Raw genomic sequence first — 17,464 nt, 5'->3', positions numbered from 1 at the left:
TTGGTGCTGGGAAAAGTGCGGCAGAGTGGTTGGTGCAGGTGACCTGCGGTCAGGGGGGTCGTGTTAGAACCAGCGGGCAGCGCGGGGCTCCTGATCCTGGGGCGTATCTCTGCTGGCGCGCAGCCTCAGGAGGAGTGCCTGCTCGTGTTCTTCAGGCCTCTCATTCCCCAACCCGAAAAGCCATCATGAACAGACCTCTGAAGAAAAGTCACGACTTGGCTCTTTCAGTTCCGTCGGTTCTGAAGCCTTGCCCCAGTTCTCGAGCGCTCAGTGTTGTTCCTGTGCTGACGTCCTGCAGTACGTGCTCTGTTGGAGCATAGTATGATAGTTATTTTCTCCTCTGTAACTTTAAATTTATTTTTTAATAATTTTCTACCTGTGTGTCATCACGAAAAGCTAAGTTTTATTCACTGTGTACTCCCCAATTGGATTATGACTTTGTAATTTTTTTCTTGCCCTTTTAAAAATCTTCTACAGCGCTGTATATCAAAATTATTTTGATTTCAATCCACAGTGAGAAGTAGGTTTTACAGGGAGACCTAATAGATGCGTACTTAAATATTGGAACAAAAATTTCACAAATCATTATTTACTCTTAGTAGGGAGATAGAGTGTGATGTTTTCTGTTTTACTGAGAAAGAAAATGTCGTTGTGATCCACTAAATTGATCTCGCCACCCGCTAACGGTACTGTGGTTTGAAACTCCTGTTCTGCAGCTCCTCCCTCGGGGCCGGGGGTGGGGAAGAAAGCACATCTTCAGATTCCAGTGACTTTCACCTTTTCTGGGGGACTGCCGCTTTGTGAGTGTGCTGCTGATGCCTGAAGGTCGAGTGTGGACGTGGTTTGTTTCCTCGTAGACACTTTTGTTGTCTGACATGGTTTCGGGGACACGCTGTTTTCAGGGAGAGCAGGGACAGGTTCTCAGCCTCCCTTCCCCGCTGTCTCACTTCAGAGATGGAGACTTGTTTCTTACACCCTCTGTGCCTTGGGTTCATCCTTTTCCTGCTCACCTTAGCTTCCTCTCTCTTGTGTTCGCACTCTCATGTCGCTCTTCCTGTGCCTCCAGAACCTTTCTTACTTTACCAAGGTCACTTGCTTCTCTCATGTTCGGGAAGCCTCTCCTGCCTGTTTGGCAGTTGTCCTTTGCGTACTGCTCTGATCTGACCCTTTCAGTATGAAACTTGGAATGGTAAACGCTGGATTCTAGGATATGATTTGAAACACAAAAGTGGGAAAAATGTACTTTTTCATATATGTATTAAACAAGAAGAAAGTTGCCTGGAAACTAATAGTTTGCCATAACTGTCTGGTATAAAAAAGGAAATATTGGGGCTCGCCTGGTGGCTTAGTGGTTAAGTTCACACTCTCTGCTTCGGCAGCTGGGGATTGCAGGTTTGGATCCTGGGTACGGACCTACACACTGCTCATCAAGCCATGCTGTGGTGGCATCCCACATAAAATAGAGGAAGATTGGCACAGATGTCAGCTCAAAGACAATCTTCCTCAAGTGAGAAGAAGAAGATTGGCAATAGATGTTACCTCAGGGCCAGTCTTCCTTGCAAAAAAAGAAAAGAAAAAAGGGAAATATTCTTGATAAGCATGTTTTCTAGATAGTAGATGTTCATCTTTTTGCATTTTCATTGTTTTTTATTTCTTGCTAAAATGTATTAAGTTGTCTATTAAACAGTATATACTGAACTTAACTAGCTTTTCAAAATGGCATATCTTCCTAGATACCATGTTTTATCATGTTCTGGCTTTAGATTATGGAGATTTCCTTTGTGGGGATGGGAGGCACTATAAATACCAAGATCTTATGTATGAGATAACTGAGGTCCAAAGACAGAGGCGTTTTGTGTCAAGTTATTATGGCTGGTCAGTGGCACGGCCAGGACCACACTCAAGTTTGTGGCTTTGCTAGTGCAGTGCTGTTCTTAGTAGACTGTGGTTTCTCTGCAGCAGCTCCATAGCCATATCAATCTATTCTTCACTGAAATCTTTTCCATAAAATAACGTTTCCTATTTTTAATAAAACTTTAGTTTCAATTAGTAGCATTATATTGACTAAGAAATATTACCCAATATTAACCTTGTTTCTTAGGCACAACCATTGAGTTTTTTCTGATTTACTTTCTTAATTTATTTTATTAAGACTTTTTCTTTTGGCCCCGGCCCGGTGGCGCAGTGGTTAAGTGTGCACATTCCACTTCTCAGCAGCCTGGGGTTCGCCGGTTTGGATCCTGGGTGTGGACGTGGCACCGCTTGGCAAAAGCCATGCTGTGGTAGGCGTCCCACATGTAAAGTAGAGGAAGATGGGCATGGATGTTAGCTCAGGGCCAGTCTTCCTCAGCAAAAAGAGGAGGATTGGCAGTAGTTACCTCAGGACTAATCTTCCTCAAAAAAAAAAAAAAGGTTTTTCTTTTTTAGAGAAGTTTTAGGTTCACAGCAAAATTGAGGGGAAGGTACAGAGATTTCCCTCATACCCCCTGTGTCCATGCACGCGTAGCCTCCCCCATTGTCACCATCCCCACCAGAGTGGTGCACGTGTGACAGCTGATGAACCTACACTGGCATGTCGTCATCACGTGAAGTCCGTGGTTACACTGTGGTTCAGTCTTGGTGTACATTCTGTGAGTTTGAACAAATGTGTGATGACGTGTTTATCACTACGGCATTGTACAGCGTGTTTGGACTGCCCTAAAAATCCTCTGTGCTCTTCCTGTTCATCCCCACCCCCGCCCCAACTTCTCACAGCCTCTGAATTTTTACTGCCTCTGTAGTTACTATTGAGTTTTTACTTTTAATTATTGTAATTTTTATACTTAGAAGTTTTATTTGGTTCTTTTAAAAAAATCTGCTTAGACTTCAGGGTCTCATATTGATTCTTATAATCAAGCCTTTGTTATTTCTTGGTACATATGAAGCATTTGTTTTATTTATATCATGTCTGAAATAGTTCTGATACATAATATCTTAAGTCTGACTCTGCTGTCTGTGCTTCTGCTGGCTTTTAATCATAGTGCTGTATTTTTCTGTTGTTTTTGTGTATCTGCGTCATTTTTGATTGTGAACTCTGATCTCTTGGAGTTCTTTGTGGAGTGGGTTGAATTTGCCTTCCAGAGTACATGTGTAATTCTGCTAGTTGTAGGGTGAAAGAGGGCACTATCAACTCAGGATCTCTTTTAATTATATTTTCTACTTGAGCTTTTTTCTTTTTTTAAGATCATACAGCTTGCGTGAATTTGGGTCACAAACTTTCATGAGGGCGGCTTGTGTCTATGAATTTTTAGAAGGTATTTAACCTCCCAACTTCTCCCCTCAACACTCCACTCACTTCCACCCCAGTGCCAAGGACAAGTCAGGCACATTTCCTTGCTGTTTCCTTCTGTGGTACAGGATTGTTTCTTGTTCCCCCTTAAGGTGAAGATACAGTCCTCTTTGGATCTCAGTGTTATGCTGGGGTCTTCCACTGGCTTCTGTCTCTTGGGTGGGCCCTGAGTTTCAGGGCCGGTTTTCCTGTCCTCCCTTCCGCTGTTGGAAGAGAGCCTCAAGGTCATGAGCGTTGGCAGATCCCCGTGGTGTGGGATCTGTCTTTGCCTTTGGCTTGTCTCCCAGGGTTTCCCCCAGCATTTGTTATTTGGTTTCTGTGGATTCCTTATTTTCTCACCAGCTCAGTAAATTATTGTTTTTTAATTTTAAAATTCATCCATCTTTTGGTTGTTTTCCTCAGGAGGGTCATGAATATCCAATTGCTTCTTCATGATGAATTCTGTGGTAATAGGTACTGAGTCTAAAATAATCTTTTGTGTAAGTTCCAGAAATGGGGAGAGACCAGTCAGAAGAAAAGTCTTCTTCCTTCTGTGCGTGTCGTGGACTCACACAAAACAAATGAATGCTGATACCTATGAAAGCTTTAGAGCAGAAATTCTTAACTGAGCTTACCCCCATTTCTTCCCTTTATTCCAGTAAAGAATCACTGATTTCATAAACGATTGTTAATTGTAGTAGTATTGTATTTCTCCCGTGTAGGCATGGAAGATTGTTCAGAGCCATTACTGTTGGATACTGACTTGTTCTAGGCTCAGTTTAAATCCTCAGGTGCTTGACTGACCATTATTTGACATGATAGGGTTAGTCAGCCTACAACAGAATCTTCAAGGGATGATGTTTCAGCACTCTTCAAAAGATGCTGAAAATTGTACAGCAAATTTTCAGCTTAGTGCTGGTTTTCAACCAGTTACATCTAACTCTAGTGTTGAAAACACTTTTAAATTAAAAAAAAAACACTCATCAGAAACTAGATTGCTTTGTCGACTCTTTGCCTTTGCAGTTAGCAGTTCTGCTGGAGGCCGGGGTGCACTCTGATCATTTCTGCAGGGAGAGACGTGAATCCGTGCGTGAGAGTATCCTCCTGCACACTGGGGATCTGCTCTGCAGCATTACTGCCTTAGTAAGGGATAGTGTGCTGTCGTGTACCTGAATGCAGAACTAGCATTAAGGAGAGTGCGTCTGCCCCCCTAACTCCATCTGTAACGGCCATCGCTCCCTGTTGAATTACGCTGTGGAGCGTGCATTGGTTGACTGGGACTTCCCTGGAGTTTTGTGTTGGGATAGTAGTGTCCTCAGAAGTGTTGATAAAAGTGCTTGGAAATGATAGAATGTTGAGTTAGAAGAGTCTTTAGAAATTACCCAGCCTTTTAATTTTCCAAACACACTTAGCTGTGAAAACCTTCATTTGTGTAAAAGCTTACTTAAAAACCCAATAGATGAACTTGGAGCTGGGGGTTTGAAAATCACTGAGGAGACTGACCCTTTTATTTGCAAATGAAGACTCTTAAATCCAGAAGGGTTAAATGGCAGTGTTCTGTGGCTGTTCCACTTGGTCACACTTCGCTTCGTCTTCCCCGGCGGATTGGACTGTGCTTCCACTTTGTCAGGAGGCTTTTGGGGGTACAGTGATGAAAGCTCCAGACGCCGCTTTGTGGAACTGGCTGCACTGAGGAGACCATCTGTCTTTTTTTTCTATGGTAGCTGTCTCATTTTTTTGTTGTAACTTTTGTTTCCTTCTCATGTTATTTCTTAGCTGTTACATGGGGCAGATCATATTTATGAACATTACTGGCTAAATGAGAGAAGCCTTTTTCCCCCCTTGGAATTGAAGGAAAGGGGGAGAAGAGAACCAACATTTCTGGGACAGCTGCTTATGTACCAGGCATTGCCATGTGCTTTCACAAAAGTTTAAACTCGGGGCTGGCCCCATGGCCAAGTGGAGTTCACGCGCGTGCTCCGCTTTGGCGGCCCAGGGTTTCGCCAGTTCGGATCCTGGGCGCGGACATGGCACCACTCGTCAGTCCGTGTTGAGGCGGCATCCCACATGGCACAACTAGAAGGACCTGCAACTAAGATACACAACTATGTCAGGGGGATTTGGGGAGAAAAAGCAGAAAAAAAAAAAAGAAGATTGGCAACAGTTGTTAGCTCAGGTGCCAATCTTTAACAAAAAAAAAGTTTAAACTCATTTAATTTATAGCTACCCTATAAAGTAGTTGGTGACATTTTCCTTTTACAGTTAGGAAACTGAGTCACAGAAAGGCTAATAACTTGATCCATAGTGAAAACTACCCTGAAGGTGGGCTTTCTAAGCTTGTCTGGAAGTCTGTGGTGTTTGGGGGCCGAGTGGGACATCTGGGGTGGCTGGGATACACAGTGTGTGGCGTGTGACTGCAGTTACACCGGAGACATATGTACACGTGGTATTCCGTCCTCGGTTCATCCTCAGGGCCAGAAATGCTTTCCTAAGGTGTGCGTGCTGGCATTTAATCGTTCCACACAGACAGATACATGAGCTTGTATTTTGGGTAATGGCACCTTTGCTTTTCTTCTTTTTTGTGCAGAAGGGTTATACTCGTTCCAGTAAACCAGTTTGAATTCTTATAGTAGGTGGTAAACATCTTGACTTACTAATAGTTTTCAACATATGTGAGGAAATCTCCTGACAGGACTTGAGCTGGCAGAGTGGGGAGTGGGGCTTGGCAGCGTTCCTGCCGAGACAGTTTTGTTCGGTGGACCTTGAAGTTGCTATAATAACAGTTAATGAATAGCCAAATTTGAAATAAATGGTATCTATGAACTAGTGATTGTATCGAGGTTTTATAGAAAGCCTAAAAATAATGCCTAAATGAAAAAAATAAAGACTGTGTCATGTCTGCATACAAGTGCTGGGTGGCTGGAGGACGTTAGAGGAAATATCTTGTTTTGGCAGAACTTGACCACCAACCCGCCAGGTCCCTTTGATCAGCGCTTATTTTCGGGCCTGACCTTTCAGGAAGTTGAGGATGTGTTTGACGAAGGGCTGGGCTTCCCAGGTTCAGGATCGGAGCTCAGCCAGGACACTGCCGCAGTGGGCTCCTGAGCGCTCAGGGCTGTTCACCGTGTGCAGTGTCTCGAGGAGGCGTCTGTGTGTGTTGTCTCGTGTGCAGCCCTGCAGAGTGGTGTTCAGGTATTTTGTGACTGACTGCATATCAGTTATATTCTCTTGTTATATCAGTACCTTTTCTTGGGGATTTTCATGTAAACATATCCAGAGTTACTGTGTTTTCAGAATTGCTTTCATTCCCCTTTCAAGCCACGTTTTGAGTCCATTTGGTACTGTGTACTGGTGCCTAGGGACTTCGTGTCTTCCCACCCACTAAGCTTTTTCTTCAGGGACCTCAGATGCATAGAATGGAGTTGATCATATTCCTGAGCTCATGACACAGGTCTCAGGAATATGATATTGTCTGTGCAGGGCCCTTCTTTTTTTGGGTTTCATTTTATTTTTCCTTCTCATCCTTCACCCCGATTCCAAGTCCCAGCCGTCCTCCAGGGCCCACTCAAGTGTGTCTGATGTGCATTTGTCCAGCCCATTGGCCGTGTGCTATTGTGTGTGTGTGTGTGAGTGTGTGTGTGTGTGTGTGTATATATATATGGTGGTGTTTCATTTTAGTCTCATTTTTTCTTTTTTAATTTAACATAATGTTTTTGAGAAATAGTCATGTTTTTGTACGTAAATCTAGCTCATTTATTCTGACTCTGTTACGTAGGATGTTGTCATGTTTTATAGACCACCTAAATTGCTGTCAGCTCTGCATCATCAGTGACGCATCAATGAACATTCCTGTCGCCCTTAGCTCTCCGTGAGAATTTTTCAGGTGTATACCTCGGAAGAATTGTTAGGTCCCTGGATATAGGCGAATTTCACAAAATTTCAGCTCTCTGAGATGGCTGCTGTCAGATTACACTCTTGTTACAGTGCATGATGCAACAGCCACTTTCATTCATTACTTAGAAAAAAGGAACAAGTTATAAATATAATTCCTTGATCCAGGCTTTGGTTCCGTGAGAAGGTTCCTGCAAACTAGTTTTTAGTCATCTTGTTAAAAGCCTTCGTTCTTCACTCTCATCCTTTATTTTCTTTCAGTATTGTTAGGTAGTTATAGGGAAGTTATAGATCTGTAAGTTATAGGTAGTTTTTTTAAAGAATGTCTCTGTAATGCCTATATAATTGTGACAATGTTATAAAAATACTATAAATGCTAAGATTTCTGCATTTCATTTTATAGGGCGCCAATGCCTCGGCATTAGAGAAAGAGATTGGTCCAGAACAGTTTCCAGTCAATGAGCACTATTTTGGATTAGTCAATGTAAGTATCCATTGATACTTAGCCTTCAGAATTGATGAATGCATTTCATAATTTATTAAAGGAAAATTGTTCATTTGTCTCAGTAGACTTAATGCCAAGAAACTTGATGTGGAATTTTAAATTTATCTGTCACGGAAGGGAAACAAAGTTGGCTGAACAACTGAGAACAGATCTCTTGATTCTTTGAGAATTATTTAAATGTCTAAATATAAGTGGTTCAAATGTACAGATATAAATATAGTTTGTAAATGCCTGCATGTGTCTGTAGCGTGTCTGTCAATTTACTCCTGGCATTGTCCCAGTAGTATAGATATAAAAGTGCAAAATATAGGGAAAACATACATCTCAGTCCTTGTGGAGGTAATTCTAGTAATTATACATTATTAAAACTTTGGAAGAGTTTTCTTCTCTGAACCAAAACCACCGCAAATCTGTGTTATGTAATTGTTGTAGTAGTTTATGCTGTTGTACTGTTAGGTGGGTCCATGGTGAATGTTTTAAAATGTCTGTGTTGGCGGTAGTACAGATAACAAAGTAAGTTATAGTGAACAAAGTGGTGTGTCGATAAGTACGAGTATGGAATTAGGATGTGTGCTTTCTTGTGTGACTTGAGGGAAGCGCTTCGAGTGACCTGTTTCCCCTTGCTCTGGGAACCTGTCGGTCTCTGTCAGTGTGAAGCTTGTAACAAAGAATCAGCCGTCTCCACCCTCTTCTGTCCTTCCCCACAGGAAGCTACTCATTGAACTGATGGCTATTTTTTCTGGACTTTACCCTTCCATTCTAAATAAAGTGCTTGTACTGCTATTTAAAAAAAACAAAACCCTGTTGACTTCCTGTTAAGGTGGATTAGAAGTTTAGTTCTCTTCTCGCACCGCCTCTGCCCAACTTCACTTTTCCTCCTCCTCCCCTACGGGATCAATCATGGCTTTGTTTTTCCATGTTCTTATTTTTCATTTATTCTTCCCAGATTTTTCAACAAAACTGAAAAAATAAAAAGACCTCCTCAGTATCAGTTTCCACTGAGTCGTACCCGTCAAGTAACCCCTCCTTTTCCCCATGACGTCCCTCTGGAGCCTTCTGTCCTCCTGCTGTGCAGCTTTTGTCCAGCCTTTCTTTTTTCTGTCACCCTGGATATTCCCTTCACTTCTTTCCACTTGCAGATCCTGTCTTCTTTCTGGTGTTCTTGCTTTGTGGAACACGGTCTACACTAGCTTCTTTAGGAAGTGTGCATGGGAGATAAACTTTGAGATCGTGTGTATTTAAAAGTGTTTTGGTTATTGTTACAGCTAGATATAGATCCTAAGTTATAACTTTCCTTCACAATTTTTAAGAGATTACTCTGTTGCTTTCTGGTTCTTTTGATGTTGAGGGTTGATGCCATTCTGATTCTTTTTTTCCTTCCCATTTTCTTCTTCTTCTTCTTCTTCTTCTTTTTTTTTTTTTGAGGAAGATTGGCCCTGAGCTAATATCTGTGCCCATCTTCCTCTATTTTATATGTGGGACACGTGCCACAGCATGGCTTGATAAGCAGTGCATAGGTCTGCACCCTGGATCTGAACGCACTAACCCTGGGAACCCTGGGCCGCCAAAGTGGAGCACGTGAACTTTAACTGCTGTGCCACCGGGCAGGCCCCCTTCTGGTTCTTGATCTTTTCTGTATGAGGCTTTTTTGCCCCTTTCAAAGAAATTTTGGGAGGCTTTTAAGATGCTCTCATGCACGATGTTCTGAAATTTCATGATGTGTCTTACTCTCCCCTGTTATTGCGTTGGGTGTTTATGGACCCATTCAGACTGATGGTTCATTTTCCTCAGTTCTAGAACGTTTCTGATACTATTATTTGGATAATTTTCTTCCTATCAGTGTAATTTCTCTGTTCTGTCTTTTTTGATACACTGTTGCATATTGAAAGACTTAGACTGATTCTTTATTTTTCTTATTTTTCCTCCCATTTTTGATCATCTGCCTTTCTATTTTACATTTTAGACTATTTCTTCTACATTTTAGACTATTTTTCATCCAACTCATTGCATTTTTTTGTTTCTTAGAATGTTACTTTTATTTTTTGATCTTATTTCATGGAGGCAATATTTTCTTTTATTTTTCTCAGGATATTATTTATAGTTTGTTGCTGAGGTTTTCCTAGGATTACTGGATTGTTTCTGACTTCACCACCCCCACCCCCCATTTTCAACTCTGTCTTTCCTATTGGAAGCTTTCCTCAAATTTCAATCATACATAAAAATGAAATTCTAGACCGCTGGTTGGAGCTTTGTGTATTATGGGTGGAGCTTGTCTACCTTTGGCTCCACTCTAGGGTGACCCGCTGGCAAACAGGCTTTAAACAGAGCGCTCCCTGCCCACTCCCTTCTGCCCCCAGTGTCAGCATCTGGAGCCTTGCTCTGGGCGGGCTGTCTGCTTCTGGGAGGACTCCTCAGTCTGCCTGGGAGGTGCTTCGTTCCGGGTGTGTCTGGTCCTCTGGTTCCTGTCCAGGCCTCACTGCTGTCCTCGCTGTTCTTATACCCAGAGTTCCCTGTTCAGCCTCTCTGGACACTGACCTGCAGTTGAAAGCAGGCTAAGTGCCTGGGGGTCTAAATGGTCCTTTGAAACACTTGTGACCAGACTTGTGTTTTTAGATGTCACCTTCCCCCGCCACCCCCCATCCCCCATCCTGCTCCTTCAGGATGAGTCACTTTGTTTCTTGTTTGTCCCTTATGGGCTCTTGGGCTTCTGCAGTTTCTCTGTCTGCCTTCTGTCTGTTCCCTGACATCTCTGGTCTGTGGTTTGTCTCCTTTGGCCTTTTGAGTTTTTGCCTGATCTGTTCTTCCATGGTCATTTTATTGAGGTTTCATGAGGAGGAGAGTTAAATGAGTATTTCCCTGTTCAACAAGAAGTCTGGCCTCTCCTTATGTGATCTGAAATGTTTGTGCTCTCATACAGAGTTGTCCGGTGGTCAGAGCCTCGTTTGGATCTGGGGGTGGCAAACCTGTTTCTTCAGTCTCGTTACTGCGTCCTGGTGGCTCCCACTCGTACCTGCTTCAGACTCCAGTGCTCACATGTGTCTTGAATTGTAGTGAAGTTGTGCCATTGATAGTGTCCCAGAAGAACCCATGTCTTTAGAATAGCACTTATTTATACTTTGTCACAATATATTTGTATATTGAAGGCTGTCTTACCTTTAACTTTCTCCAGTATAAATATTTCCATCTCCTCATTGTGTCTAGCTGTAACTTTTCTGCAGATAGCCTCAGAACGAGTGAAACAACCTCTTAGATAAATCATGAGTTCTGAAGTTCTATAGTATTTTTTCTGCTGTTATGTTGTTTTAAGTTTAATATGATATCAGTATCAAAATGCCAGCGTCAATTGTGTAAAAAAAAAGGTTTCTAAGAAAATAGCATTTTTCATTACTCCCTGTGGATCAGTCTAAATTCAGAAGGTGGTATTTGTGTTTCTTCCTGAAGCTGAGTAACTGAGCGTCAGTAAAACCAAGAGAAGCAGGAGGGAGTAAAGCGACTAAGAGGCCATCAGAGGAAGCTCTGTCTTATCCCCTCGAGAGGTTCATTTGAGGAGCAGAAATATAGTTTCTGATCTCTGTGCCTAGTTATTATGGTGAAGAATTGACATCTCTAAGGTGGCCAGGGCTCCAACTGTGAAAGGTTGATGAACACTTTGAATTATACTCAGAGATAAATTAGTGGTCAGAGTCGATGCAGCAGAACTGGTATAGTGATTAACTTTTTCTGGGATTTATACTTTCATGCTACTTTGCAACTGTGTTCTGTACGTTTAACCTTTTTCTGTAAGTCTTATTTTTCAACCTGCAAATTATCATTACTCTTTTCTTTCTCTCTTTGTTTCCTTCCCCCATTTTTTTATTTGTAGACTTATTTATAGGAGTCTCTTAAAAATTAAGATTGGAGTTTTGGAGGTAGGGGCTTGTTAATTCAGAGATCAATATTTTAACTTTTTTCCTGCCCCTATATCTGTCTGCCAAGTAGTTGGTGTTGTAAATAACAGTGAAATGTAGCTGCTTTAAGAAACTTGGTGGTTACCCTTTCCTAACAATTGGATTTTGTTAAAATGGGACACATGTATATTTTCTTTTCATCAGTCCGTTCTTAGCTAAGTGTGCATTTCCAGGTTCATTTTAATTGCTTTTATAAAAAGCTTATACCGAAAAGAGTTCCTATTAGATCTGCCTGATTGGATCCCTTTTTGCAACCACTCAGTGGTAGGTCACTCAATAGCACTTGCTTTTGGGAAATAATACATGTATTTGGGCAGTTAGAAAATTAGACTTTTTTTGTTTTAATGGAGAAAAGAGTACCACAGTTTGATTAACCTAGCAGAAAATTCAACAGAGTGGTTACTTTTCAACATTGTTAATGACAACCTATTTTCCATTATTTTCACTTGTAGATATTTTTGTCTTGGAAGAGTATTTTCAAAAAAGATAGCTTTTATGGCAGTTTACTCTTAATGATGATTCTGATGTTGGTCACTATAATTTACGTAACACACAGAGTGGGGCTTTCCTATTGGTTGGACTGCTGCGGATACGTTAACCTTCCTGATGTTATGGGAGCCGAGGAGAAATGTTCTGTGCTGTGGGGGTTCAGGAACCACGTTGAGGAGGCACAGGAGCCCTTGGAAGCTTTCTCTTGCTGTAAAATATCCCACTCACATGTCGGCCGTTTTTACAGTCAGCTAAATTCTTTGAAAACAAGTTGTTTTCATCTGATAAACCAGATTGCCTTTTCCTCTGAGGTCTTGTAGCTAATGAGTACTTATTTTAGTAAAGTTCATTATAGACAGTGATTTAAACTAGTGTCTCTTTCCTACTTTTTGTGCAGTCTATGCATTTTTAATAGCCATTCTTCAATGTTTAATTGTATGGTTCTATATTAATTTTATAATACAATAGGGTCCAACACATAAGTTGATTGGGCTCAATCAGTCTATTTGGGAGGCTACTGTGGACCTTTGTTATGAAATTACAATTGTGTTCCTAGACCATCTTATGAAAGGCTTTTTAACCTGAATTGCTAGTACTTATTAGTTGGAATTCTAGATCCAGGGAACAAGGACCATTATGGAGGAGAGAGAGAAATAAAAATGAAACTTTCTTTCCATTTGTGGGTTATACTGTTGATTAGGCAAATGTCTCTTGGTTCTGTTTTCTTTCGCATTGATTTCATTCTCATTTAGTTTCTCTTCCCCTGTGGCCACAGACTCCTTGAGGCTTACGTTATCAGAGATCCCAGAGAACGTCCATGTCAAACCTGACAAAAGAACTGTAGCCCAGGTACTCTGTCTAGAGTGGATCAAGAGCCCAGCCCTGTTACAGGGCCTGAGAAAGGGCTTGTGATTGACAGCCCTACGGAATTTGCGTAGAAGTCAGTTCCTAGAAGGAAGCACAGGGCCATGGAGTAAGGGCGTGGGGTGAGGAGTGGATGTCCGCTAGAATGAGGAAGGCCGCTTTGGGATTGGGTCCACTTGGCCGCAGTGAGGGTGGTGGGTAGGGCAAAGTGGGGCAGAGTGTTATGAAACAGGCCACCTAAACGAGACACTGTGGTCGGAGGAAGGGGGTCTTCCCTGCGAAGGGGATGTTCACAGGACAGGCACTGTCACCAGCCTCCAGCGTGGGGACAGGGGAGCAGTCAAACATTTTAAAACAGTTTTTAAAGGTAACACTGTTGACATAATGGTGGTTAAAGCCAGTAATCTCCAAATGAGATACTTGAGTCGGTCCACTGGGGTATGAGAAGAAAACCGTAGAATTTCTGATGTTTATTTTTATCTAAAAATGGAAGATAGATTCAGCTTTACTGTTCTTGATAAATGGATGATACCGGCACCCGCACTATCCATGTTTGAAATGGCCCTGTGTTACTTCAAGTGCCACAGTGCCGAGCAGTCAACAGCATCACTCTCTCTTACTCATTTATGCTGTTTTATCTGTTATAATTTAAATGTGGATTTAGAGATTACATGATTTAATTTCAATTAATCTAATTCCTCAAAATGGACAAATGGCTTGAAAAAGGTTGTTTCAAAATTAACTGTGTAATTCTGTTAGGAATTGTTCTAAGGACTTCCCACAGATTATTCATTTAATTCTTTACAAGGTTTTAAGATGTAGGTGCTGTTATCAACCCCATTTACAGATGAGGAGACTGATGCACAGAGTGGTTTAGTAATTTCCCAAGGTCACATAGCAGAACCAGGTCTCAGCCTAGACTGTTTGGTTTCAGATCCTCTGCGCTCAGTGCCCATGCTGTGCTGCTCTCAAGGCCGGTGATCACTCACATGTATTCGAACATTTAGTAAATAGGATTGCAAATTTAATACCATAATTTAGAAAATAAAGGCCATAAAGGAGACTCTTTTTCACTTGGACTAATGTATGTATCTTTGTGAAGATACCTTTTTCAACTTTGATAGCTGTTAAAACCATATAACTGGACGTAAACCCAGACTATCAAATCACTGTCTTACAGTCTGTATCCCACAGTTTACACAAAAGCACACTCAGTCTCATTGCCCTCAGTTAAATATTAATAATTTTTAGTGAAAATGAAAAAATTAATAAGACAAATTTAAAATGTTTGCTTCATCTTGTCTTATTAAAAATATAACAAAATATAATCACTTATTTGTGTCTTTTTTTTTTAAAGATTTTATTTTTCCTTTTCTCCCCAAAGCCCCCTGGTACATAGTTGTTTATTTTTAGTTGTGGGTGCTTCTAGTTGTGGCATGTGGGACGCTGCCTCAGCATGGCCTGATGAGTGGTGCCATGTCCGCTCCCAGGATCTGAACCAGCGAAATCCTGGGCCGCTGAAGTGGAGTGTGCGAACCTAACCACTTAGCTACGCAGCCGGCCCCCTGTTATATTTTTAATGTATGTAATATATGTATATAATTTATAAATAAATATACATGCATTAGAGATGTGTACTCAGAATCATCTTATTGATGGGGCAATGATTCATATTTGTGGAGGGGCATTTTTTTAAGACTTAGAGAAAAAGGCATCAGAGAAAGCAAGGATAGGTCATTGTGTTCAACAGGCGATTGAAAAATCAGGGATCAGACCTCGAGGAGGGTGGCTCCTTTTAAAATTTGTTTCCCCTGATTTTAAACAGGGTCATACCTTTGATCTTCAGAAGCAGCTGAAAAAATACAGGGTAGGTTTCAACCATAGAGCAATGTCTTTTTGGAAATTGAGCTTTCAGAAATAAGATTTTGGAGGAAAACATCCCAGACAGTCTTTTGCAGGAAAACTATACACTTGAAGGATATATTTTTAGATTTTAGGAACTAGAATGAAAGTTACTGTTAAAAGTCAAGGAAATTAAAAGTTTCAGAGTTATGAATAAGATTGAAAGTTAGCTTATTCTGGAGGCGTAGTAGTAGTTTCAATCTTTAATTTTTCTTTATTGGGATTGATGAAGGTAAGTGAAAGACCATAATAGAAGACCTCAAAGAATTGATTACAGTGTTACCTATTGCTTTAAATTGGGGAGATGAGCAGGAGGCTGGCTGCGAGCATTCTGTACAAAGTGTGGACTCCCTCTAGTTCCTTAGCTTATCCCATTTCCTTCTTTTTTATAAGTGAGTCAAACTCATTATGATAACTTTTTCTGATATACTGTGAGATGCTGTCTTTTGTTTTTACCTACCTACTCTGTGGAAATTGGCAGAGTCCCTGTTGCTTATTCTTTAATAAAAATGTCCAGATTATGGAGATTGTATCTTCACTTGACAGAGCCATGGTTTGTTGGTCATTAGAGTCATTAGACTGTGGTACAAATACTGGTATTTTTCAGACTAATTAATGCTGAGTAATTGGTAAGTTAACTTTAGTAATGTTGTAGATTCTACTGCTGATGTACTTAGCACTGGGTAGCCTTTATGAATTAGGATCAGTAATATCAGTGCATCATTATTGTATACTTCTGTTAGCATGTCTCTGGAAAGCCTTTCAAGCAGCTGTCTTCATGAAATCAGTTCATGGCTCTGACGAGCTATATGAACGTGGAAGTCATGTATCTTCACTGGGTCTCCTGTCCTATTCCTTTCTTGTAGTAGTGTTTAACTTGTTCCTCTATTCCTTGAGTATCTTATAAAGTGGTAGTTAGATCTAGACACTTGATTAAAGTGTAGTGGTTTTGTTTTATTTTTTAGGACAATGATACTTAATAGGAGTTGCTGTATATTTCTTGGTGCATCACACTGCAAAACATGAAAGTTTTGTTGTTCGTTTTTAATGATACTGGAACCATTGGGGGTTTAGGCCTGAGCCCTCCATTTTAAAGTTCCCCATCAACTTTTAACCTAATGCTTTTAGTATCCATTGGTAATTATTGCCTAGTCCATTATTTACGACCATTTCTTCTGAAGTTATTAGGCAGAATTATTCTATAAACAAGAACTTCCTTTATCAACTATTTAGTGCCCCCTGAAATATGGTTCTTATAAGAAGGACAAGATAAAACTTTGATACTTTCCTTTTATTATTAGTTTATAACTTCCATTGGAGACTAATGAAAGTTTCTTTTTTTAACATCATTATTTATTCATAGGTTTTTATGTAGTTGATGTGCCTTTTATCCATTGCAGTCATTCTTTTTGATGAAAGTTAGCTCTTGGATCCACACAAAAAGGTATTCCAGGCTAATCTTGTACATTGTACATTTCCTGTCTCAGACGTTGAATAGCCATATCTGCAAGGCATCGTAGTTCCATTTTGTGGCAAAGAGGTTTTTAGAGACCACGGTCTGAGTACAGGGGAAACTTAATTGCAGCTGGCCTTTTCAGTGGACAGAACTTGAAAAAACACACGCATGCACGCATACACTCATCTTAAGATTTACAAAAAGGCATGAGTTTATACTGATATTTCTAATTCCAGTTTAAGTTTATAGGGCTTTTACTCTTCTAATTTTTATTCTTGTAACTTTTCTCCTTTACTTTAAAAATTTTGCTTCTTAAGGGTGTTAACATAATTCTTTACTTGCTTTGTCCTGGAACGTATCTATAGTAGTTTCAAAATAACAGTATCCACAGATTAATTCTAAAAATGTGACTGCTGAGTGCTGTTTAGGATTTCTTTGTTATTTTTATTCTTAGACTGTATTGCGGTAGGCACGTATAGTAAAAGTTCTGTGTTTTAAAGTCACTTGACATAATTCTTTTATCTGTGTAGTTTTACCACCAGCTTGATATATATTTAGGTTTTATTTATTTCTATCTGTTTTCAATTTTAGGAATTTTTTTTTCTCTTTCTTTTATGACTTAGTTTAAAAAATTGGTACAAAGTAATCTTTTTATAATGTACATGCAGAGGAATCTCACTTTTGTTCCTCTCCACTCTTTCCCCTCTTTCTCTGTAAATAACTATTTTTAATCACGTTTAACTTATCCTTCCTAGTTTCTAAATGTAAGCAAACGTGCATGTTTATGCACAAACATTTAGTATAGCCTACTCTTAAACACTCTTCTCTGCCCAGCCTGTTTAAGTTAATATATATGTGACCTCACCCCATAGCAGTACCATGAGAACTGTCCTCATTCCTTTTTTACGGTTTCAAGGCACTCCCCAAATCCTCATGGGTCGACTTCCGGGTGTTTTATCAGCTGACTCTGGGAGCCAGTGTCTATTACTGGGGAGGGAAAAGGAAGGCAATAAATAGTTATCAAACTATGTGTCATGTTCTCTGTAAGGCAGGATTATTTTTCACCATTATTAAAGAGGAGGAAATTGAACTTCAGTGAGCTG

General features: G+C 40.5%; 1 protein-coding gene across 7 annotated transcripts in view; it reads left to right on the top strand.

Annotated features, from left to right (window-relative positions):
• Positions 1–17,464, top strand: part of USP12 (ubiquitin specific peptidase 12) — an 85,837-nt gene that overhangs the window by 34,072 nt on the left and 34,301 nt on the right. For 5 of the 7 annotated variants that reach the window (XM_023621435.2, XM_070240186.1, XM_070240182.1 and 2 more), the window contains one exon: positions 7,602–7,682. In XM_023621435.2, coding sequence (XP_023477203.1) covers positions 7,602–7,682 — 81 coding nt within the window. Of the gene's footprint in view, positions 1–6,396; positions 6,500–7,601; positions 7,683–17,464 lie in introns of those variants that run through there. The other 2 variants (XM_070240185.1, XM_070240187.1) reach the window with 2 other exon arrangements.

Source organism: Equus caballus, chromosome 17 (genome assembly GCF_041296265.1).
Source record: "Equus caballus isolate H_3958 breed thoroughbred chromosome 17, TB-T2T, whole genome shotgun sequence".
Lineage (NCBI taxonomy): Eukaryota > Metazoa > Chordata > Mammalia > Perissodactyla > Equidae > Equus > Equus caballus.
This window is presented reverse-complemented; position numbering and strand designations above follow the sequence as displayed.